The 26,121-nt window shown below is 41.6% G+C and overlaps 2 protein-coding genes across 2 annotated transcripts in view; both read left to right on the forward strand.

Moving 5' to 3' along the window:
* LOC107588284 (B-cell lymphoma/leukemia 11B-like) overlaps nt 1-23,365 on the forward strand; it is a 50,325-nt gene extending 26,960 nt beyond the window's left edge. The window contains exon 4 of the mRNA XM_016276321.1: nt 21,369-23,365. Within this exon, the coding sequence (XP_016131807.1) occupies nt 21,369-23,353 (1,985 nt within the window). The 3' untranslated portion in view covers nt 23,354-23,365. The remainder of the gene's footprint in view (nt 1-21,368) is intronic.
* A 1,286-nt stretch (nt 23,366-24,651) lies between these two features.
* LOC107588293 (B-cell lymphoma/leukemia 11B-like) lies at nt 24,652-25,211 on the forward strand (the record flags this gene model as incomplete). Its single annotated transcript, XM_016276328.1, has 1 exon — nt 24,652-25,211. A coding segment is annotated over one exon (447 nt), but the record flags the coding sequence as incomplete, so codon positions are not given.
* Nucleotides 25,212-26,121: the final 910 nt, after the last annotated feature.

Below are 26,121 nucleotides of genomic sequence, written 5' to 3' on the forward strand. Positions count from 1 at the left end.
CCCCTTTTTTTGTCTCACACCTGATTGGTTTAATCCGTCTTATTGCTATGTAATTAAGTAACATGTTTACATTTCGCTTTCTTTTCTTGGTTTACTTAGCATCAGCTTGTGTGATCTTTTTTTCCTCCTTGCAAACCTGATAAAATGTTTCTAATTGTGATGTCTTTTTACTTGCACGTATGTGTTTTTTTTATAACTGAGTATTTTACCTTTGAAATGAGCTCCATTTATTCAATCCTTAGGGATTTCCCTTAATTTAAGCATATCAATTTGTACACTTTTCACTAACGTTACTTTTCCACTGATTTTTCTTTTCCCTTTGTCAAAGCCCTGCTGGGTTCAAGCATTTGCTTATGGAATTTTGGCCCCTCGCTTGTGGTTTGGCACAGTCATCACACAACACTGTGTTGCGCATGCATGCATGTGTGTGTGTGTGTATCTGGTTGTGTGTGTATGAGTAAGTGCCCTTGCTAGCAAGACTGAGAAGTGTGTATGTGTGTTTGTTTCTCTCCTTTTCTTTTTCAGAAACCGGTGGTCTTCTTGTCATTTTGAAATAGCGACTGAATTAAACACAACTTTTACCAGCATGAGGATTCTGGGGCTGGTTCCAAAACAAAGAGATGTGTTTTGAGCCAACAGACGCTCAGCATATGAGTGCTATGCTGCAATGCACAGAGTGTGTGACGGCTCTGGCATACCTGAAGCCTGGCGTTTTCTAAACGCTGCCATGTGTGCCATCAGTGTTGTGATAATGGCAGAGAGAAACTTACAATGCCGCTAAACCCTCAAGGGTAGTGTAATCATAGCATCCCGCTCATATTACATGCATCTTTAAACATCAGAGCAAGTGATTTCTTTGAGCAAGAGGAACTAAATTGTATGAAATACTTGGGGAAAAAAAGGTATTTAGAAAAATCATATATTATTAATTTAGGAAGGCAGAGTTGAGCCAAAATTGACTCCCTTTCAATTTATGTGTTGGACGTTTGGACTTTGAATTGAATTGGCCACACCCCACAGGCAGTTGAATTAGAATGATAGGAAGAGGAATGTACTGAACTGTAATTCAAATAAATTCAACCTTTTTTTTTCTTTTTTTTTTGGAATATATATGTACTTTCACATTGGTCCACAAAGTAAATTTATTAAATATAATACAAATATTAACTAAATATTAACCAATATTTGCCAATGTTCAAAGTTTGTAGCTTTTCTAGTTAGTTATTTTCAATTGTTTCAGTACAATGTTTTTCTACTTCCTTACATTTTAAATTCAAATTCAGCATCCTTTTTGCTGCCTCAATTTACCCCCAAATAATTAGCAGTTTATCGTTTTTGTCACAGATGAGGGACTGACAGACTTCCCAGCGATCTGTAAAGAAGTAAACAATTCCTTCCTACTGTAATTGTGAGAGTGTAATCTTGTGTGCTCTGGACTGCGTACAAGCTTTAAGAGGTTACTATATCCCACATGAAGACATCAAACAGTCCCTTTGCCACTTTGTGGCTGTCATATGGTGGGATTTTAGTCTCTCCCGACCACAGGCAGGGAATAAACTTGTCACTAATTTGGACTGTGAGCGCTGGCAAGGCTCTGTGCACACGCTGGTGGCTTTCGCCCTCATGCTGGCCTTTGTTTTATTTATTTTTACGTTTCTTTTATTGTCAGCAGAGATGTACACAGCACACAGATTTCTCCTGCATCCCTCGTGCGGAATTATTCAAGGTAACCAACAGCTTTTAAATCCTCTTAAGATTTTAGAGTTGACTTCTCAAAACCAAATACGTATATAGTGGTATTTTGTATTTATCTGCATTTGTTTAGCCCTGTCCTCCTCCTGCAGGTTTGAAAGCTGCTGTGCTATTCAGGAAAACTGAGCACCTTCCCGGCTCACCTTTTGCATATCCTTAAAGAGGCTCCATCAAACTGACAGTGTTTGTTTTGTGAACTAGTCTCCATGAAGATTTGAATTTGTAAAGCGGGGGAGATGCCGGGGACGAGAGCGTACTGTAAGCCCCTCAGGCTGGGTCTAAGCAGGCCTAGATGGCAGTCCCTCTATACCTCCCTCTAAAGCCGCTTTGGCAAAAGTGGATTGGCGCCGCAAACAATGGGGCGTGTGTAGAAAGCAGTGGACAGGATGGGATTACCAGGTTAGCGCAGGTTCCTCCCAGCATTTGTACATTCTCCTGGGCCGTTCAGGCTTTTTGACACGGCGTGTCTGAGGGAATTAGTCCATCTCGCCGGTTTAAATCCAAACCGTCTAATGAAGCCTCTCAAGCCTGGAATGCTTCCCATAAAAGTGTGTTGCCATTTAGCAGGAGAAATCACCACTTAACAAAAGCTAATTTTTCCCTCTGTTAGCTCAGGAGGATTAGGGGCCAGCGGTTGAATAATACAAAGTTTGTGGATCATGCGGAGAGGTGGGGGAGAAGCTTTTAAGAGTGAAATTAAAGCCCGGTGACAGTCTACGGAGGGGTTGTTTGTCACTGTTGAAGGTAGGAAGCGTGGCGGAGTGCGTTCGGAAAGACCGGAGCACTCTATGGAGATTGCGTGCACTGGTGTGCACGGGCAGGCGGCACAGCTTGACGAATGCGTGTTGATCCCCTTGTTTAGGGGGTTTTAAGTATACCCAATTTCACATGCTAATGGTCGCAGAGCAGGCTCTAGACATTCCATCCTGCCAGAGTGATGGCTCTAGCCCCTTTAAGCTGAAATGCATCCTGCAATATTGATATTTGTCCCCCAGGGTCTCTCTCTTTCCCCCTCTGCCTTTCTTCCCCTTTGCTTTATACTGTCCTCTGTCTTTCTTCTTTTGAAACCCCCGGCATGTAAAGCAGCAAAATGCCAGGCCTGTGTGGATATGGCAGACCTATAATCATGCTTCTCTTACAGTAATTGCTCTCGTCTGTGGAGTTTAGAGAAAGCGCTCTATCAAAGCGCTGGCTGGAGCAGGGGATCACGCGCTGGCATTGTTCGATTGTCCCGTGAGACGCTCTCGGGTTAACCCTTTCCCTCGCCCTTCACCGTGACGAACCGATTGGCGTTTGGTGAGTCTGCAACTGTTTCCGAACTTTCCATCCACCCGTCCCTGTTTAGGTTTGGCACATGTAGCTATCAAGACTTTTTGTTCCTCTGTGGGTGAATTCTGGTGTTACTTTACTATTTACTCTACGCCCAGGACTGTCTGGGTGGCAGCGTGGTGAAACTAGAGCAAGTGTCTGCTTTCACCTTGATTACTCATCAGAGGCTCAGGCTTGTGCATTTAATCCAACCTCTGTCTTTATCAAAACACAATAAGCTCGACGAAACACATCAAATTATTCCCCTCGAAATGGCATGAAAAAGTGGCCCCTTTAATCTATTAAAACAATATGGCTGCATATACTAGCATTTTCCTAGCTTAGAATCAATTGGATTACTTTTTGAACTCCTGAACAACAAAAATTGGCAAATAGCTGCGCTTGTCTGATAATTTCATATCTTTGACAAAAGCCGCTGTTGTTGCAACCTGTTGGAAGGCCAAAACCACCCATTGGCAGGCTAATTCATTTGCTAGCTCAAGGGCCTTTTAGCTGTAAACAATGCTGGACCTCAGCCAACAGCAGTCACTTATTGTGCTTTAATACACATCCTTCTGATTAGACGCAGGAAAATAAATCACTTTCTTCAGCACTCAAAGCCACCAGAGAAACCCGCCAGTTAATCCAGCGAAATTGCTTGTGGCGGTTGAGTGGAGTAGAGAAGAGAGTCTTGTTATTTTAAGATGGCACCCCTGTTGTCTGTATAGAAAGGTGTTAATGCACCTGGCATGACTTGAAGGAAAAATTGAAGATGAAAGGCATATCTTTCAGGTAATTGAGCCACTTTTGTTTAGTTACCCTCTCTATCCTCTTAATTAGGACAAAGTATTCTAAGGAAAGCATTATTTGCATGTGGGCAGTTAGGCAGTTGTTGTGTTAGGCCACCCTGTTCACTTACATCCATGTTAAGTCTTTATGCTGTGTCTTTATATGCAGAATTTTCTTGTGTCCCAGGTGGCCACGTCTTGGTCGGGAGAGATCTGTAGACCCCCGGCTGGGAGCATCGCTCTGTCCGCAGTCTGTGGCCCCTGTTGTTGGAAGAGGATGCCATGTGGAATTTTGCCTCTGGCGGAACTTTGGCCATCTGCCTAATTTGAAAGTGAGAGGTAGCATGTGAAATTAAATTAAATGGAGGCCAGTGCATCAGCCCAGTTTAATTGGGGCTGGAGAGTCAACTTTCTCTCTCTTTTTGCCAATTCAAACATCACTTCTCTTGATGGCACTAACCGATCTTCTCTCTCTCTCTCTCTCTCTCTCTCTCTCGCTCTGCTCAGTTGGGCTCAGAAATCAGATAAGAATTGCAAGGCTAAATGAGCATCATTAAAGGTAATCAGCAAAGCTGAAATAAAGCCGAAGGTAATCGGCCTCGTCCTTAGATGGTAGTGATATCAATCAACCCTGTTTAAACCTGAGGTGTGAAATGAGTGGTGTGAAGTCGGTCAGTAAATCTAAGTAGCTCTTTTATTTAATATTCTGCTAGCTAACTTGTTAACCAGTTTTTAGTGTTGATTCACAGACCATCAGCACCTTACCCCATGTCATGTGATCATGGTTTTTAGTGCCTTTGTCAAGACGGTGTTGTCGGTGCAATTATAACCTTCAATATCTAAAATGTGCATCTGGCCATCCCAGCTGGCACGGCTCCCTGCCTGCCCCCTGCACATTTCTGCACACACATCACAGGGTCCTTTTATAGTGCCCTGCTCTCTTTGTGAAGGGATTGCTGAATGCCCAGCTTTTTATAGTTACATTTAAAGGGAGTTGGATGCCTGTCCCAGCTGGGGCTCATTATGGTATACGCCATCCAAAAATGCAAGTGTAATTAATTCGCTCACACAGGCCCCCATTTTCCCTCGTTGCTTCGGCTCCCAAGACCCGCCTGGCCTCCACTCTGTGCTCCTTCTACACCTCTGAAGGACTCCTCAGCGGACCGCACAAGTCTCTGCTCACGATCAATAACCCAGCAGAGCAATAACATGCATGTGGATCACCCTCTAAAATCCAAGGGTTGCACTGGCAGAAAGCGCTTGGCTTTTAGTAATTTCCGGTTGATGGGGAATAAAAGAGAATGAATCATTATCCTTTCAGTTTGCACAATGCCTTTTTTCTCGGTCTCTTTTCTTGCAGTCCTCTTTGGGTGTTTGAGACACTTTGACATTATTTCAGGGCCACGCTCAGCCATAACAGAGCTGGAATCAAGGGAAGACTGTCCGTTTTGGCTCTTATTGTGACATCGTTCCCAGGCAGTGATGTAAATTCTCTCAAATGAAATGAATAGCTCAGCTAATGCAATTTTTTGAAGTCCATTTTTTCCTCTCTGCCGAGGCAGGGCCAGAAACCATTGCTCTCTTTGACAGTGAGCATTTTCCAGTTGTCTAGTGTCTGGCTGTCCAGACATTTCTAGTGTCTCTGTTCCAGCTCTCCTTGATGGCATGGACTGGGGCAACCTAGTTAAACTTTTAGCTGGTTTACTTTTTTTGGTTGCTAAAACCACACTGCACTTTGTTTACACTAATTTGACTTGTACATAAAGTGAGGGGTTAAAACTGGTTAAAGTTAGAGAAAAAGTGTCATTTTATTTCTTAAAAATCTATCTTAGGCTGACAGCAGTATTTTGGAACATGCTAGCTGGTTTCTGGCTGGTAATTTGCTGGTTGACTGACTAAGAAGTTCCAAAAACCAGCTTGACCATCATAAGATGTCAAGACCAGCTGGTTTGTTGCTTGTCCAAGATTGTCTAGCAGCTTGTACCAGCTAATGACCAGCTAAACCTACAGTACCATTTTCCAAAACAAATATTTACCAGCTGGATTTTATTGGAGGTTGTTATCTTGCGAATTCTAATGGGGGTTGTTCATCCAAACTTGAAAGTGAGTAAATTATGATTTTTATATTGTTCCAAACTTGTATGATATTTTTTTTCCCTGTGGAACACAATGAAATACTTTTTGAAAACTACACTGGACCCCACTTATTTTCACTGTATGGACAACAGAGACATTTTTCTAAATATCTTCTTTTGTGTTCCACGGAAGAAAGAAAGTCATACAGGTTTGGAATGACACGAGGGTGAGTAAATGACAGAATTTTCAGTTTAGGGTGAACTATCCGTTTTACCAAATTAACTAGATACAGTATCTCAGGTCCTCAGAGCCTATATCAGTGCATATACCAGGTATATCTGAAAAAACAATCCCTTGAATTTAGTCCCAATGTTTATAACGCGCTAGAATGTCAATGGTTGACCAGTTAGAAGTGAGGAGTTGATATTTAAAGTTTTTCCTTCGCTGAGGACCAGGTTTTGGGAGGAGAGAAGGGGGCGTTCGAAGAGCTCTGTTTCTGGCAAATGAAAACAGATTGGACTGGTTATGGGAGAGGGCCTGGTTTCAGTTAAACTGGAGACAGGCATACTGTGTGAATGCCATACCCCCCACTACCACCACCCTTTCCTCCATTTACAGTCTCTGACATGTTTTTTCCAGCATTACTTTCTGCTGTGCTCTTTTCTTAAACTTTTTTTTTAAGCTTTTTTTTTCTAACTCCCTTTTTCACTTGGGAATTAAACAGAAGGAGAGCAGATCATGGCTCCTGTAATCATGCTCACCATTTTGAGACATTTATTTTTGTTGTCAGGGAAAAAATTGGTTGCAAAGAGTTAAAATCTCACTCACAAAGAGCATTTTCAAAGCATGTGGTTTGACACGCTGAGCATGCCAGCGTTCATGCCGCTGAGAGTCATGTGATTATCATCATCTCTTTGACATCGGGGTCATTTTACAACTTCAACTCATGGTTATAATCATCCCATGAGAAAATGTTTTCTTTGTGCTCACAGGGAGGGGTACTTTGTTTATGCTGACTGGAGCACCCAGTTTCTCTTATTATTTTGTCTAGCTGAATGCTCTACAGACAGGGATACCAAACATTGCCTGGGTAAGGCAGTCCTGGCCCCCTTCGAGCGTGCATTTTAAAAACTCCAGGCCTGTCAGTACACAAACCTCTGTGTTTTGTTTGCTAATTGCATCTACATCATCCTCCGTGTTTGGTCTGGCTCAGTGATTTAAATATTTCATGCAGTTTGCAGAAAGGCTTTAGTTACAGTCTTTTTTGTGTGTTGCTCTAAAACAACATTTACATTCAGTTGCAGTGCGGCCGAGTGCCACGGAAATGAAGTGCTTGTGCAATTAGTACGATATTGCTAGCTGTTCCTCCCCGGTCTGAAGTACAGAGTGGGCTGGGACACAATGGCTGGCGCGATTATTGGGTGCATTTGGTACGCCTGATTACATTTTACAGGTGCTTGTTAAAGCGAGCCTTTCACACTCCTGACTGCCTGATGATAGGAAGCACCTCTCACACAGGTCATGTGTTTATGTACGTGCGTGTGTGTATGTGTGTGTGTTTTCACCACTCCAACAGTCCAACAGTGAGGTCCAACAGTCTCAGCTGCCCCCTGTCACAGCGCAGTCCATCAGGTGCAGCTTGCGTGTGATCAGGCCCTTATAAGGACCGTTTAAGATAGAAGACACACATCCTCCCCCTTTCTCCAGCCCCTCGATTCCTACTCTAACCCATGTCTGGTCTGAATCTGCTCTTCCAGGACACAGCGCACAGGTTCTCTCTGTCTCAGCAGTGTAAACACAGAGAACTCGGCCAGAGCGCATAGACACTGCCTCTGAAACCACATAAAAACACTTACAGGTTTGTTTAAGTATACTTATGAGTTGACTGCTAATGGATTTTAAAGGTGCTGTAAGTGTTGTTAGCCATTCTGGAACATCTATTACTACACATAGAAAGTTCCTGAAAAGACAGAAAAAAAGTTCCAAAAAGTTGTCCACTTGGATTAAAAAAATGTGATCAGATGTTACTGTCAGATAATAGGGACATTTTCTACGTGCCAACACTCTTACAGCACCTTTTAATTTAGCTAGTTACTCCAGATTGACCACAAAATGTTTACCTGTATCCTTAAACTTCTGGCATTTTTCATGAAGATTTAATTTTTTTAGCAATTAGGACCCTGTTTACATGACTTTTTTTAGGCAGTGCACATCATCAGAAAGAGAATGAAGAGGATTTTTTAACAGTGAGAAAGGGAGTGAATTGACAATTGTAAGGCAAATGCTCACAAAAGTCTATCTTTTGAAAGTAGTAAGGGATTTAACTGTTCTGTTAGTATGATTATGCTTCATAAGATATCCTGCTAATTTTTTCGGATGCAAGTATCACCTGGCTTCATGCACCCCATGGGTGCATAAAATGCACCTCTCTCGAATTTGCCCCAAGCTGGCATCTCTGCACCAAAATTGCTGGATAAATAAAGGTGCCCAACCACAAGCCAAAACCTAAATTTTGCTCTGCCGTGGGAGATATTTTTTTACACCCACTTCTGAGGCTACTGTAAATGTGTTTAGGAGTCCACAAACCGATCATTGAGGCAGATGTTTGAGTCACCTTCCTCATACATTAGTCTGACAATTGCAGGAGTCAGTTAAGAAGTAACTCAGTATGCTGGATTTTTCTATAAATTTCTGCCTATAGCACAACAGTTTCACAAGCTACTTTTTAGTTCTTTGAAACAACTTAAAGGATTTTTATATAGTTCAGAGGTTACTGTTTCAATTAGGTATCAATTCTGCCTCCAATATTTTCCCTAAACTTACTTAAGTTAAATAATATAAATAAAAATAGAATAAGAAATTAGCCATCAAATCTGATTTAATTTGCATAGGCCAGATAATGTGGTCTTGGAAGAATTTGATGAGGAATATTTGAGTTCATATTGCATTTTGTTATTTAAGTGAATGGGAGCACAGTTTGTCACATGTCCTGCAGGGTACCTGATAAAAGTACTTTGTTACTAATATAATTTTTTTAATTAATTATTTTATTTATTTATTGAATCTACATCAGTACATTTTCACAGGTTATTATGTAGATGTAATGGCAGTGTCTGTGCCCCAAAAGACTGGAGACTTGTTATATCATACAGAGCCAGAGAGAGAGAGTTGAGCCAATAAGCGAGGCATATCATGTGGGGATGCTCCCTCTTGGGCCTGTACACTTTGGACCCTCTCACTCTGGCATGGGGGCAGACTGAAGAGGCTGTCCAAAAATCTGTTGGTTTTTAGTCCCGTGCAAATCAGGCTTATGGTGTGTTCACAGTGGAAGTACAAGTCATGGCATCAATGCAAAAAACACGGTATGTGCCCGGTTAGACAAAAACATGACATGAGTGGCAACAAAACAAACATCCTCGCTTTAAACATTTAGACCACGATTTAACAATTATTAAAACTGTTAATATTCACTAAATGGATGTGACCTACCTTGCCAGTCACTTTTGATGTTTTTGTCTGATTTAGCATCCAGGGTAATGCGGCATTCAGAAAATAATTAAGAATGCTATTTAAATTCCTGAATTTGAATTGAGGTAAGCAGAATTGCAATTTTTTTATATACAAGGAAGATGAATTTAATATAATTTTTTAATGTTTTATTTTATTTTACTTTTTTTATTAGAAAAGCAAACTTTGTCAAGACTTTGATTGTTGGTTTGGCAAAGATTTGTTTGAGTTTAAAAAATTAAAATTAAAATTTAAACATTTAGTTCTTCAATTCTGAATTTTGCCTAACCTGATCTTTGCATTAATTTGCTATGACTACTTATTTCTATTGATTCTATTCTAATGTTTTAAACCCACAACATTTGCAATTCTGAGAAGTTCTCTCTTGCATTTTGAGGCAGGCAGGTGAAGCTGGTGCTACTTAAGACCTGTGTAGCAGGATTAAGAGGTTTGAATTGCCCCCCTCCCCAATCTAATCTAAACGCTGCCCACTTCCTCACTCCCCCCCTTCTTCCCAGTGCTGACCAGCCTGATGCCGATGTTAAGCCATGTCTGTCCCATTCACCTTTAATCCTTTTAATTTGTTAACATGACACAGGCTTTCATACACCGAGCTGCTGACTTAGGCCTTCCGCATTAGCTCAGGTTCCTCATCCAGAAACTACTGAAAGCATCTACCTTTTTCACACTGTCGCGCACACACGGCCACACTTCCACACGGGCACACTTATGGTAATTTTAAAGCCTTATTTAAAAGCTGATGTTGGGAATAAATCCAGTGGACTGGTAATGACAGTTTGACATCCACCTTTCCCCCGTCCGCAGAGAGGATGAAGGAAGATGAGACCTTCTGTTCTCCTTTAGCTCCCTCTGCTTGACAGTGACCCAGTGAGCCACGGTTTCCTGACATGATGTTCAAAGTTCTGACCCACACACACACGTTTGCACACACTCCCCGCCTATCTACCGCTGGCCTGTTTTGGAATGACATGACCTCATTGGAGAGAAATTGTTAATTCTTCTCTCCGCCTTGCCACTTTGCTGTCACCGGGTGAGTTAATGAATTTAATTCATTCTGATTTTCCTAAGCTGCTCAGCGTTCGTTTAAATTCATAAGAAATAATGCCAGTAACCCTTCAGCTCCGTACCCCCTTCCGACCTGCCTAATCCCTGCCTCCCCTAATCTCACGTGAGGAGATGGGCCGTGGCGCTGCCACATGCACCCAGATTTTGCTCCACATGGGTTAGTGTAGTGAGGAGAGGAGAGCGCGTCTTTGTCAGTCAGGAGAAAAGCTTTAACACAGACAGTCATATAAATGTCAGTTCTCATGGTCACGCACTTTTCCTGTCAGAGATGAATATAAATAACATCCTTTGCGTGAAATTATGACAGGATAATGGACATTCGTGTTGGTTTTGGGGAGTAGAGGTTTGGCATTTTGTAAGGGCTCCATGCTCCAACTTCAGCATAAATCGAAATGACTAATCACTTGTGGTGAACATTTTTGAGAACTCTCTTAGTTACAAACTCAGACTTGATTTACCGTTTGCTGTTAAAGAAGATCCAATGCTTGCAAAAAATGTCTAGGTAGTGTCGCAGTTAGGTTTTGTGTGCTGCAAAAATTCTATTGTTTAAAAAGTATTCTTAAAAATAAATTTTAGTCAAGATGTAATCCATGAAAATTTCTTAGTTCAGATTTTATGCAGTGCTGTTTTTCAAGTAAATTTATATTGTTTTAAGGGTTTTTAGGTATTGAAAATACTGAAAAAACTGAAAAACAAGACTACTTCTCAAAAATCTTTGCTTTGTGACCCCTTTCTTCCCATCATTTCCAGTCCTGTTTCTCACATGTGCTTACAAATAAAATTGGTGATAATGACAAAATAAAATAAAGACAAGGTGTAACATATGTAATTAACAGAAAAAGGGAAAAAAATAAAATAGAGAAAAAAGTGGGTGAAAAGTAGTGAAGTAGTATTGTCCAAACTACTGAAGTGTGTTTATCATCTTGAACTCAACCTGTCCAGTTGGGGATTTGGCAGATAAGAGGCAGAGAATGTAAAGCAGATGTTAGCTGTGGGAAATGGCTGTGCGCTGTCCAGTCCAGGTTTGCACTAGTATGTCAAGCAGGCTGTAAAAAAACAGCTGCTTCTAGATTCCTTCGCCTCATTTACACTTAGTAAATCACCCATGATTCCCTGCTCCCCTGCTGAATGCTATCTCTCCCCCTCAGATCTGCCCACTGTCTTTGTGGCAGACGTTGCTGTCTCCGCTGAGAACACTCTGAGATGCGTAACTTTGCGGCTAAGGACGTCCCTGCTCTTCATGGCACTAGTTCATGATTAGCTCTCCTTTTTGAGGCTTGCGGAGCAGGTGTAGCTCTTTCTACATGTGTACATCATGTGTGTAAAAGTGCGAAGCTTTCCTCCGCACGAGGGGAAACCGGGGGCAGGCGCAGATCTGGCTTTCCACAGCTTTGCTCACAGCAGCACAATGTGCCGGGACTGATTTGCATGTAATTGTTGCCTCCGATTTGCCATGATAGTCATAAACAAGACATTAGCAATTCAAGGTGAGGAATTAGAGGCCTGGGAGACTCCCAGATCACACATATGGTAATGAAGCCCCTGGCTTAATAATGCAAGAAATGTCAGGAAACTTTCCACAAGCTGGGCGGACAGGAGGGAGGCACCCTGTGCCTAGGGCTCATGTCATCTTTGTTCTAAATGCAAATCAGGTTGTCGTGACATTGACTCTATCAAATGTGGAGCGCTCTGACACCCCGGGCCCAGAAGTGGGCTGTCAGGTCTGGCTTAGCCTCCTAGGTCCACTCTAGCTCACGAGGCGGACTCTCTCATCCTGCGCCGCCTACTTCATGGCATTTGGAGTTATCGATCTGCAACACGGAGTACTTGTTTTTGTGTTTTCCTCTCTGTTTCTTGTTTTTAGTCCTCTCACAGGAAGACTTTAACAGAGCAAAGCTCTGGAGAGAGTCAGCCTGTTAGCTGGAATTCAATCCGCCTAGTCTGCAGGTACCATGAAATACAAGGAATATAATCTTGACCTTAATAATTTAAGGACTCCAGTGTGTGAAAAACTCCAGGCAGTTCAAAGAGAGATGACTCCAGCTCAGAAAGGGAGACTTCTAACGCTCTGGAAATTCCAAGGTTATCTTGAGTAAGTCCTGGTTAACAGGATGTCCAGTTTTGAAGTGGGATTTGCAGTCCCATGTGACCAATTTTTTCTCCTCCTTCCCTTTGCTCATCTCCAGCATGAAAAGACAGAGTCTCCCAAAATAACTCCAAAGGTTAAGATATTAATTAAACGTTAAGGGGCGAGAGGACGGATAATGAGGGAGACTCTTCACAAACAGGCTGCCTAGTGCTCCAGTCAGGAAGCCTGGGATGAATGAAGGTACCAAATCAGTTGCTCTCCACTCTCGGTCTCTGCAGTCATTACACAAATTACCTCCCAGCTTCAATATCCGCCTGCACCTCTTGCAGTTGTCATAAGTAGCCCTGGTCATTAGAGTATGCTGGCTAATCAGATGGAACAAAATTCATCCCGAGCAATTAAAAAACACCTCCAAGACCCGGTGGCTGGCAATTAAACCTTTCACTGCGCATCTCGACCATCATCATCTTGTTTGTTTTATATCCTATAACTTCGAGCGAAGTATTTAAAAGTTTGACCTTAAGACAATTCCTTCTCAAATCAGATGTTTAAGCCCTTTTCTTCGAACTTACCTTGCATCTACAGTTTGTTTAAAAGCCTAATCTGTTCCAGCGCATGACAAATACTCTTTTGATTTTGCCGTAACAAGGCATTTGCATACATTTCTCTTATTTCACAGCACACAGAGTGCAGAGCGGGGAATGAATGCTGTAATTTGATGGCCTTGACACAGCTGACATTAATCCTAAACTGTCTAGGGATTGGCACTTCCCCAGCAATTGTCGATCTAGAGGTAAACCTGTTTCCCTCACCGACTGGTGCAGCCTTCCATAATAGCCATGATTTAATTTAGCTATTTAACCTGTAATTCCAGCAATATTTATTGAAGAGCGAGGGGAGAAAATTGGGCCATTAGGCGGTGAGGATGAATACATTGAGATGAAAATGAACACGCCTAACTGGTAGTTGACCTTCGCGTTTTGTAGCAGTTTTTATTAGCACGGGCCACAGTAATTACTGCAAATTGAATCATAGAGAAAACTGAAATCATTTGGTAATGAGCATTTTTATTCGTTATTGCACTTTCCAACTGGGCTGTGAGGTATGAAGTCTCCGCTCGGGGCCGGCGTGCGCTCCTGGGAGGATTCCAGTACATGGAAACCCGGCTAAATTAACACTGCCGAATATTTCTTCTCAGATCTGCGCCGTGAAACGGTGTTAACCAGCTTCTCCCGCTCACACCTCGTACGGGTATAAAGACATACATTATAAAAATCTCTCTCTCTTTTTTTTTAACCAGATGATTTTCTCCCCGAACCTGAGGTGATGTTTTGTTGTTTGGTTTGTTACATACGGTGGCTAGATTTTGTTGTGTGCCATCTTTAAAACATCATCCTCTCACATCCTCAGATGTTGTTTTTCTGAGCCGGGGAGAGATGGGGGCTGGGGATGCCAATTTATTTGTGAGCATTGTCTTTTTTGGACGGCATATGGCACGTCCTGTAAGACGTTGCAAGATGCAAATTCAGGGGAGTCTGACTTTAAATGAAGCAGTGACGGTGACAGGAGCCCTTTTGAAGAGCACACATCACAGTACTCCAGGGAGGAACAGCAGGGAAGACCCACAATGCCGTGCGGCTCTCTCATTCTCTCTATCTCTCTTTCTCCTCTCTCTGTCTGCACCACCCACCTCTTCCTTACAGTACGATGGCATTCATCATACAAGAGACCAGCGTTACTGTATGCATGCGACCCTCATTTACAGGCTTATCCAGCACCCTGGGTTCCTCAAAGAACCCAGAAAGCCATAGTGTCGAAATCCTGCAGCCATAACATCATCTTAGTTCTACCAATGTTTACAGTCTCATTTTGTTTTTAATCTTACGAGTCTTGCTTTGTTAGCGTATAGCGTTTAGCATGAAGTGACGTGCTGTGTCGTTTACGTATCCATGGATTATTTCCCTGTTCTCACAAGGGACTCCAATTTGCTTTTTTTCCCTCTCGCTCTCCCTCCGTAGATTCAGATAGACAAGTATTTTGCCTCACAATTGCGTCTCTGTTTGATGCGCTCATCTGGTTGAATAGAGACGTGTGGCGATTCTTTACACTCAGCTGCGCAGTGCTTTGCAGCCAGACGCCGCGCTTGAATGAGGCTGCCGCCATGTTTCACGAGACCTGTCTTTGCTCTGCAAAACAGCAGCTTGAGTCCTAATTAATGGGACATGCGTCGCTCTGCATATCTATCCGAGGAGAATCTAACTTAATTTTCAAGCAGGGTGTCCACACTAATAATCGTTCAACGGAATAGTCATCCCGAGGCCTGTGGAGTTTAGTCCCTCTAAATTATCATTATTCAATATTACAAAAAAATTTAAAAGTCTGGGAGAGCACGCCAGGATAGGGATGAAGGTGGAGCTTATTAGAGACGTCTCAGAAGTCGTTTGCATGAGGCAGGGCCTCCCCAAAAGCATGGCGCCTTACTCTAAACAAGCATAATAAAACCAGGGTGTTAAGCTTTGGAGAATCTGCAGAATTATGTGCATCGGATGTACTGAACTTTTTTTTTTTTTAATGTGATGTATGGAATATGAAGGAACAGTGTAGTCTGGGATGTCATTTTAATGTTACTCTCTTAGAAAAATTACCCATAATTCTAAGCTGCCAAATTTAGTACATCACTGTGCTCTTAAATGCATTTTCTACACAAGCACCCTTAACCTGTTCTTATTAACAATTACGGTAATTTTTCACTTTTCAGCAGCTTCGTTTTATTTTTGTTTCAAGCTGAAAAACGTTTCCAGACCACCATGATGAAGCACTTATGTCTCAAAGGCGTCTCGGTCAACGGCGTGACTCTCTCTGGATCTGTCTTTACTGTACTATGACAGTAGTTTCTGTTGGAAATTTGGATGGCGTAACTGTAAATGCCGAAAATGGGACACTGGACTCCCTCGTGGGCTCAGAAAAGCTACCGTGCACGAGTGAGCTAGTTTCTCACTCTCCCTTTCTTTCTTGCGCGCGCTTTTCCCTCTTTCCTCTGTAAGCCATCCAAGAAGCCCCCTGCCAAAGCTGTGTGTGAACCACAGCCAAACAAAACACAGGCAGCCGTCCAGGCCAGCGCGGCACGCTTCCACTAATAGAGAGAGAAAAGCTTCCAGACCCAACACGCTACTTACAGAACGGCAAAATTCTTTACGCTAGATAATAACTTAATGACAGCCTAAATGAAGTCCCTATAGTGAAAACCACTGTCAGCAAATGAGCACCTCATTAAAATGATGGTAGATGCTATATCCCTTTCCTCCCCCCTCCCTGTCAATTAATAACCTGCCTTTATTGTGTCAAAAATCTCAAATTCTTGGAGATTTTTGTTCCTTTGTTCTCGCAAGACAATCTGATTGTGTCTCATTCACTAACACACACATGCACACACACACATTCACCCTATGCTTTCAAAGCAAATTATATAAACTATGTAACAATTTATGCCAAAGCAAACTTTTTTTTTTTTTTTCAGCGTTTTCCCCTTTTTTTTTTTTTTTCAGCGTTTTCCCCTTTTTTTTTTTTTTTCAGCGTTTTCCCCTTTTTTTTTTTTTTTCAGCGTTTTCCCCTTTTTTTTTTTTTTTAACGGTTTCTCTCCCTCTTTTTTTTTTTTTTTTTTTAATATGATGATATGGTCTATTTTTAATCTCATTTGTGAATCCTGGACCACAAAACCAGTCTTAAGTCGCTGGGGTATATTTGAACCATTAGCCAAAAATACATTGTATGGGCCAAAATTATAGATTTTTCTTTTATGCTAAAAATCATTAGGATATTAAGTAAAGATCATGTTCCATGAAGATATTTTGTAAATTTCCTACCGTAAATATATCAAAACTTCATTATTGATTAGTAATATGCATTGCTAAGAACTTCATTTGGACAACTTTAAAGGTGATTTTCTCAATATTTTGATTTTTTTTTTGCACCCTCAGATTCCAGATATTTAAATAGTTGTATCTCGACCAAATATTGTCCTCAGGGTCACATTTATGGTGCAAACAACAAAAGCCAATCCATTCACTAAGCACATCTTCAGGTGTAATTTACGCCCAAACATTGGCCTTGTCGCTATTAACGACTACCATAAAATAAGCGTCATGGTAAATTTGTGACACTGACTGTGAACTGTAATATAAAGTGGCCAAATTGCAGAGAATGCATGTTGAATAATTTTTATTCCTCTTTTATTTTTTTATTATTAATTTTTTTTATTTTCAGGATGAAAGCTAAAGTGGATCATTGTACCTCTCAGTGCGATGCTGAAACCTATTAACTGTCATCTATTTATTTTTCGGTTAATGTGTCTTTAAGCCCAGCATTTGCATGCCGTTTAAATCGGTGTGTACAAAGAGCCACGATTGTTATTAGTGATAATTTCTCTTTAATTGAATTGGGGTCTGCATGCACGACTGATACTGGCGATGACACACACTTTCACACAATACTGTCCTCGTTCTCCTCTCCCGCCTGGCAGCTGGGCCTCGTTGGGAATATCTAATTGAAAATAGAATCAGCCAGTGCTCAGCATGAGAAACTAATCACTCAAAGCTTAGCAGAATGGGCAGGCTGCTATTCGGCCCTTTCATTTCCAAATCTGAGAAATCTGAATCATCATAATGCACTACAACAATGAAAAAAAATCTGTAATCTGGCAAAAAGAAAAAATCTAGTAATTTAGCTTCATGCTTTTTGTTGTATTCGCAAAGGTAAATGTGTACATATCCGTGCTTGTATACATAGCTATGATCTTAGTTTTATTAGTGGATGCTATTCTGAAGTAATCTTTTAAAGTAAATTTTAGTTTTATAATTGTGTATGTGTGTGGGTGTATATGTAAAAATATTAATAAAATTAACAATATAATACATTTAAAATAATTCCATAGCCTAACAAAGCCTGACTCACAATCCAATAAAATAACATAATTTTAAAAAAAAAATTGGAAATCACGTTACGATTGTTATGTGTTGCGGATTCCGTTTTATTTTGGGTCTTGGGTAGGTCCGCATTTACGTATGCATTTTTGTATTTATGAGTGTGTGTTTTAGGTGCATAGTTAGTATTAGTACATTTAATATTTATGTATCACTTTAAATATTACCTGTATAAAAGTGTGTCTTGTGATATTTAGGTATAAATGATTCCTTATGGTTATTTTAGGCGGAAATTTGTGCAAACGTGTGTTGATACAAAAATCTAATAGTAAAAAGCTACAGCACCCCATACCGACACATCCACCTGAACCTGAGCACACTCGTAGTGTTAGTAGCAAGAGAAGTGCTGCACGTTTTCTCTCCCGCTCTCTATCCCCCTCTCTGCCTCTCTCTTCCTTTTTTCATATGGAAATGTGAAATAATAGGGTGATTAAATAGAGCTGTATATTAAAGTACAGCTGACATTAGAATTAGCATAATGTGCTCTCGCCTCGGGCTGCATACTTTATTTGCCATCTGCGTTGGACTCCAATCCCCTCGGGAGTGCGGGCGCTGAACACTTCTCAATAAACTCACGCCCGAGTCCCTTCAGCACGGCCACAAATATCATTCCAGGCAGTGGCCACTGATTCGTCTTAATTGTGGGGCAAAAATGAACATTCGGCCCCCTGATGACTTCTGTTTGTCTGCGAGAGTATCAGCTAGTACAGTAGTCTGTGTTTTATGCCCCGGTAGTTAGCATAGAGAAAGGCTCTCTCTCTTTCTCTTCTCTCTTTCTCTCTCTCTCACACACACAGAGGAAAAAGACAGTGCCTGGTAAACACAGACGCTACTTGTTTTCTAGGCCTCCTTTACATGGAGCATTAGTCTTTGAAAGCATCTGCCATAAAACAACAAGAGGAGGTTGGAGGGTTGTGTGTGTGTTTTATGCATATATGGGTGGGGGTGGGGGGGCATTGTGCTAGAGCTTACGCTCTGTCCACTGTAATTAAGTCAAAGGCTTTACAGGACAACGGTAGAGGTAAACAGATGTTCTTTTGAATGCACATCAGCCACATAATAACATCTAGTGGGGAATGCATTTTTTTCTCAGCGAACCTTTAAAATGCATTTAATAGCTTGAAAATGTTTCATTTTTTCGAAGGTTTTTCCATTTAAAAGGGCATTGATTCAACATTTCTGTCTGTGTCATATATATCAGCTAACACACATCATCTGACAGAAGCTTTTTGTTTTAACCCTCGTGAGTGACTGTTCGTAATTTATGTTTGAGGTCTCAAATAGTATAAATCTTAATAATAATTATAGATATACCTTTCTCCCCATTTGCATTTTTTTATTAATTAGTATCATGAGTTATTCAGAATCCAATAGGCAATCATTATTGCAAATTTAACTTATCATAAAGCAAATATGCACTTTTTAGAACTGTGTCTGAAAACAAATATAGTACATTTGTTTGTTTGAGGTCACTTTGACCATAGGAAAAATTTATTGTAGAAGCTTACAATAAAACAGTGGTTGGATTGTATTTCTTAGTGTTTAGACAAATCTGAAACTGATGTTAGCATATGATACATTTTTTTATTTTAAACACTAAAAAATAATATATGATTTTTCATTGAGGATGTTTAAAGCATATTATTACTTTTGTTTATAATCAGATTTTTACAAGATTAGGAAAAGTCATTAGGAATCAACCTGCTATTTAAATTCTAAAGGGGTGTGTGTGTGGGGGTGTGTGTGCGTGTGCGTGTGTGTGTTTAGCTATTAAATGGCATTGGGTCAGACCCCAAAGAGTACTTGAAGTTCAAACTATTGATGATGATATTTCTCGAAAGCACAAATAGGATGCTATTATACCGGCAGAAGAAAACGTCACATTTTGGGATGTGCATTTTTTTTTATGTTGTTAATGTGGCACTTTTTAAAATTTTATATGTGCATAGCACTACTCCTTTTTTTTTTTTTTTACAAATTTACATGTTTGTGTGCTTACTGTTCAAATTCCTTGATGAAATATTGCAACTCAGTACACCAATAAGATGGAGCTTTAGGCTACTGCTGTATATAATCCCTTGTCTCTATTTCTTTCAGATAAAAACATACTCACCTGTTTAGCATTGCTCTTCGGCAGCATGTAAAGGAATGCTAGAACAGATACTAACCATTCATTCTCTCTGCTCTTTTTGATCCTTCACAATAGACATGATTGAAATAGACACCCATGAGGTCTTCCTAGTCCCAGCTCCTCCGAGCCCTGTGACTGCCGCCCCATTGTTCTATCTACAGTCGCTTGCTCTTGCACACATACATATACATGAAAATACTCATAAAGGTACAAAAAGCACAGCCAAAAATCAAATACCCGAACAATTACAGCAGCATATGTTTTTCTGTGTATCCTAAATTGCAGCATTAGGTCAGAACAGCAAGCTTTCATTAAATAAATAAATGAAACTCATTTCCTAGTGCACAATTACAATTTCGACTTTGTAGATTTTTTTTTTAAACACCAGTGCCCCTGGAGGACAGCAGAGATGGTTTAGCATCCTTTTTCATTGTATACTCTGTACACTTCGCTTGTTTGTGCTGCAGTGGTAATGAGTCCCCTTTGCATGGTGAAACCGGTGTAACGGTGAAGTTGTAGCATCAATTAGTCATGTACAGTTAAAGCTCCAGAGCCACACCAAGCACAGGAGCCACTTTTTAACACATCCTCTGATCTGAGAACTGATACTGTTCACACTTTACCTGAACCCAGAGTGTATGCAGACTTCACACATTTACTTGCTGGTATTTAATTATATGATTAAAATACCTGAAATATGCAATAAAATTGTTATCAGTAAAATTGTGCAATTAATTCACTAGAGAGCCATTTTTTCTCTAATCAAACGTGCTCTCAGAGAAGCAATAATTCACTGTGATGTCATCAAGAAGGGAGGGGGCTTTCCAGGAAGTGTAACTATAGAATAAGATAAAAACGTGAGACGAAGTAAGATAAACAATCTTGAGAAATTCTTAATGGAACAGTAAATAATACCCTTGAGCTGTTTTAAATGCCACAGACTTTAACACTCACACCGGTGTGCTTTTTCCCCCCATAGCCTCTTAAATCACAGGCAGTGTTTTCACTCTTTATTTGAAACCATTTATCTTGATGTGTGCTCCCCCTTCCCCCAACCCACACCCTCCTCTCTCATTTTTTCTTCGTTTCTTTGAGGAGACAACTTAATTTTATTTGTTTCATAGTGATGAGAATCCCCTAAATCACAGTATAAGTTGTACTTTTCAAATTTGGTGGCATATTACTCTGGCATCCTAGGCCAGTCTCAGTGCTTGGATGATTTCCCAGTTTAGAGTTCTCTTGCCTGGCATTATGCTTCTACAATGAGTCAGCCGTTTGTAAAAGCGAAGATTAAAAACAAGCTGAAATGGGGAATGCAATGTTCCCATAGCACCAACCCTTCGTGGAGCAGTATGGAAATGCACTTGTCACAGCTCTGTTAAGTATGAGTTGCCCTGTTCATGTGACAGCCTGATGAGTGCACGAAAATGGCCATTGCCCAAATTGTCGATACCTCAAACCTTTGTTCTTTGTAACATGTAATCATGCTTGACCCTATGCCTCATTTTTTTATCAAGTCCGATCTGATTTTAGTGGTTTATTTACCAGGCCTAAATTTCTGGCATTCTGACACAAGTGTTGTGAAAGTGACCTCCAGAGGTTTTAAACTGAAAAACAAATAAAGATCTTTGTTGTTTTCTGCTTGGTTGCAGGTAGAGATGAACCTTCGAGTTACATATGCACAACGTGCAAACAGCCCTTTACCAACGCCTGGTTCCTCCTGCAGCACGCTCAGAACATGCATGGGATCCGCATCTACTTGGAGACCAACCCCTCAAATACCTCCCTCACCCCACGGATCACTATTCCTCCCCCCATTGGTGCTGAATCCATACCACAGTCCCCATTAACCAACTTTTTAGGGGACAACAACCCCTTCCACCTCCTACGGATGACTGGGCCCCTACTCCGAGAGCCCCCACCAGGCTTTGTGGAAAACCGCCTGCCTAATACGCCTCCCTTTGTCAGCCCCCCTCCTCGCCATCACTTAGATCCCCATCGCCTAGAACGCCTTAGCGCAGAGGAAATGGGTTTAATCTCCCAGCATCCCAGTGCCTTTGAGAGAGTGATGCGCATGACACCCATGGCCATCGAGTCCCAGTCCATGGATTTCTCCCGCCGACTTAGAGAGCTCGCTGGAAACAACAACTCCACTCCACCGCTGTCACCAAGCCGTGCCAACCCTATGCATCGCCTCCTCAATCCCAACCCCTTCCAGCCCAGCCCGAAGTCGCCCTTTCTGAGCACCCCTCCGCTGCCTCCCATGCCCCCTAACAGCACCACCCCGCCACAGACACAGGCCAAGTCAAAGTCCTGTGAGTTCTGTGGCAAGACCTTCAAGTTTCAGAGTAACCTGGTTGTTCATCGGCGAAGCCACACGGGCGAGAAACCCTACAAGTGCCAGCTGTGTGACCATGCCTGTTCTCAGGCTAGCAAACTGAAACGCCACATGAAGACCCACATGCACAAGTCTGGCTCTTTGACAGGGCGCTCTGACGATGGCCTGTCCACCACCAGTTCACCCGAGCCAGGCACTAGTGACATCACCGGGGAGGGTATGAAGAACAGAGATGGCGACTTTAGAGGTGAGGGCATGGGCCCTGAAAATGAAGAGGAGGAGGAAGAGGAAGAAGAGGAGGAACTAGAAAATGAAAGCAGGCCTGAGTCAAACTTCAGCATGGACTCTGAGTTCAGTCGGAATAGGGAAAATGGCTCAAAGCCACTTTCAGATGAAAAGAACCTCTCCTTGGGGAAGATGGTGGAAAATGTAGGGCTCAGCTCCATCCAGCAGTACAATAACTTAATAGTCGACAATCGGAAAAGGCTTCCGTTCTATAAAAGAATGTCAGAAGGGCAAAGGGATGCAGGTGACAACGATTCAGTAGTGGGTGAAATGGACCAAGTGGAGCGCGTAACTGTGAACGGAAGGCACTGTGGCTCAGGCGACTCTTTCTCAGGCCTGTTTCCCCGCAAGCCCACTCCCATCACCAGCCCAAGCTTCTCCAACTCCTCTAACAAGAGGATCAAAATCGAAAAGGATTTGGACATACCCTCAGCCCCCCTAATCCCATCTGAAAATGTCTACTCCCAGTGGCTAGTGGGCTATGCAGCATCCCGCCACTTCATCAAAGATCCCTTTCTTGGCTTCACCGATTCCAGACAATCTCCATTCGCCACCTCCTCGGAGCACTCTTCCGAGAACGGCAGCCTGCGATTCTCCACGCCGCCAGGGGACCTGCTGGACGGGGGCCTCTCAGGCCGCAGTGGTACCGCTAGCGGAGGCAGCACCCCACACTTGGGACCGGGCCGGCCTAGCTCAAAAGAAAGCCGGAGGAGTGACACTTGTGAGTACTGTGGGAAGGTGTTCAAGAACTGTAGCAATCTGACAGTGCACAGACGCAGCCACACAGGCGAGAGGCCCTACAAGTGTGAGCTTTGCAACTACGCCTGCGCCCAAAGCAGCAAGCTCACCCGCCACATGAAGACACACGGCCAGCTCGGTAAGGAAGTGTACCGCTGTGACATTTGCCAAATGCCCTTCGGCGTCTACAGCACGCTCGAGAAACACATGAAAAAGTGGCATGGGGAACATTTGATGACGAATGAGGTCAAAATTGAACAAGCAGAGAGAAGCTAAGCCAGATTTCCTATTTTGCCTCAATTCCTTGATTATAAAAGGGGTAGCTGGATACTCTGTTTTTTTGTTAGGTTTTTTTTTTTGTTAGTTTTTATTTTTTTGGTTGCTTGTTTTCAGATTAATGGTTTGAGTTAGTTTTGTCCTAAGAAACTGCCATCTGAGAATGATAAAGACATTAAAGAAGAGCGGGAAAAAAGTAAAAATTAATTTGGAGCTGGTATAAGTCACCTACCTATGAGTGGATACATTAGACAATATTTTATATGGAGCCTTTAACTGTGCAATAATTTCTGTATTTATTGGATTTTTTTAATGTTTTGGCATATGCAGGTTCATTTTTTATTTCATCATTTTTTATTCCATTATCTTATGATTTATTTCAAATGCTGAGATTTAGTTTAAACCCAAAAGACATCCTGAGATTTTTGTTTGTTTGTTTTTAGCAAAACAGAGTATCGTTTGAGAAATCCATAGGCTGCTGCTTACGATGTAGATTATTTAAGATACACATGTAATTTCTTGAAGAGAAGCCGCATTCAATCTTCAAATTTTGAAAGCTGAATTGAGAAAGCTTTGTCTTTTCTTTTGTTTTCCTTTTTTGTTTATTATTCATACTTACAAAATGAGCGGACAACAATCCTTAGACCTTGTAGCACAAACTGATTTTAAGCATGTCAATCTAATTGGGAATGTAGCACTGAATATCAGTTCTAATAGTAAATCTAAAGAGGACTGTTGGGCTGAAAACCTCCGTCTACTCGAAATCAAGGAGAGGGGACTGTAAAAACAGACAAAAGTCAAGGCAGCTGCTTATCGGTACCTAGTACCGACCCAGACAACGCTAGTCATAGGATGGATTGTGTTATAGGTCTCACTAGGTCTCAATAGTGAATTTTAATCGCCAGCACCCTTTCCATAGACACTGCACTTAATTAAACCCATTTGATTTTGCTGAACAGCACAATAGTGGTAGAAGGAAGATGGCTTTAAACCAACTCAGGGTGAGCTGCATAGCTACTTTTGCCAAGTTTGCTATCTGATCTCAGCCGTCTTCTCTGATAAAGCAGTCCGGTCCTCTGGTTCAGCTAATTCACAACCCTCACCTCGTCTCCACATTTCATATTACACTGCCAACCACTCCTAAATGTCATGAATCAACTCCATCTTTCCCATAAAAGTGGCTTGTCATACTACAGCGTTAAGTTAAAGGGACAGATGTCTTGGCCAGAGGCTGAAGCAGTTTTCGTACACTAGGAGAGTGATTTAAACACACACACACACACACACACACACACACCTCTTCCGAGAACGGCAGCCTGCGATTCTCCACGCCGCCAGGGGACCTGCTGGACGGGGGCCTCTCAGGCCGCAGTGGTACCGCTAGCGGAGGCAGCACCCCACACTTGGGACCGGGCCGGCCTAGCTCAAAAGAAAGCCGGAGGAGTGACACTTGTGAGTACTGTGGGAAGGTGTTCAAGAACTGTAGCAATCTGACAGTGCACAGACGCAGCCACACAGGCGAGAGGCCCTACAAGTGTGAGCTTTGCAACTACGCCTGCGCCCAAAGCAGCAAGCTCACCCGCCACATGAAGACACACGGCCAGCTCGGTAAGGAAGTGTACCGCTGTGACATTTGCCAAATGCCCTTCGGCGTCTACAGCACGCTCGAGAAACACATGAAAAAGTGGCATGGGGAACATTTGATGACGAATGAGGTCAAAATTGAACAAGCAGAGAGAAGCTAAGCCAGATTTCCTATTTTGTCTCACAATTCCTTGATTATAAAAGGGGTAGCTGGATACTCTGTTTTTTTGTTAGGTTTTTTTTTTTGTTAGTTTTTATTTTTTTGGTTGCTTGTTTTCAGATTAATGGTTTGAGTTAGTTTTGTCCTAAGAAACTGCCATCTGAGAATGATAAAGACATTAAAGAAGAGCGGGAAAAAAGTAAAAATTAATTTGGAGCTGGTATAAGTCACCTACCTATGAGTGGATACATTAGACAATATTTTATATGGAGCCTTTAACTGTGCAATAATTTCTGTATTTATTGGATTTTTTTAATGTTTTGGCATATGCAGGTTCATTTTTTATTTCATCATTTTTTATTCCATTATCTTATGATTTATTTCAAATGCTGAGATTTAGTTTAAACCCAAAAGACATCCTGAGATTTTTGTTTGTTTGTTTTTAGCAAAACAGAGTATCGTTTGAGAAATCCATAGGCTGCTGCTTACGATGTAGATTATTTAAGATACACATGTAATTTCTTGAAGAGAAGCCGCATTCAATCTTCAAATTTTGAAAGCTGAATTGAGAAAGCTTTGTCTTTTCTTTTGTTTTCCTTTTTTGTTTATTATTCATACTTACAAAATGAGCGGACAACAATCCTTAGACCTTGTAGCACAAACTGATTTTAAGCATGTCAATCTAATTGGGAATGTAGCACTGAATATCAGTTCTAATAGTAAATCTAAAGAGGACTGTTGGGCTGAAAACCTCCGTCTACTCGAAATCAAGGAGAGGGGACTGTAAAAACAGACAAAAGTCAAGGCAGCTGCTTATCGGTACCTAGTACCGACCCAGACAACGCTAGTCATAGGATGGATTGTGTTATAGGTCTCACTAGGTCTCAATAGTGAATTTTAATCGCCAGCACCCTTTCCATAGACACTGCACTTAATTAAACCCATTTGATTTTGCTGAACAGCACAATAGTGGTAGAAGGAAGATGGCTTTAAACCAACTCAGGGTGAGCTGCATAGCTACTTT

The sequence above is a fragment of the Sinocyclocheilus grahami genome, unplaced genomic scaffold (genome assembly GCF_001515645.1).
Source record: "Sinocyclocheilus grahami isolate Dianchi unplaced genomic scaffold, SAMN03320097.WGS_v1.1 scaffold101.1, whole genome shotgun sequence".
NCBI classification, from domain to species: domain Eukaryota; kingdom Metazoa; phylum Chordata; class Actinopteri; order Cypriniformes; family Cyprinidae; genus Sinocyclocheilus; species Sinocyclocheilus grahami.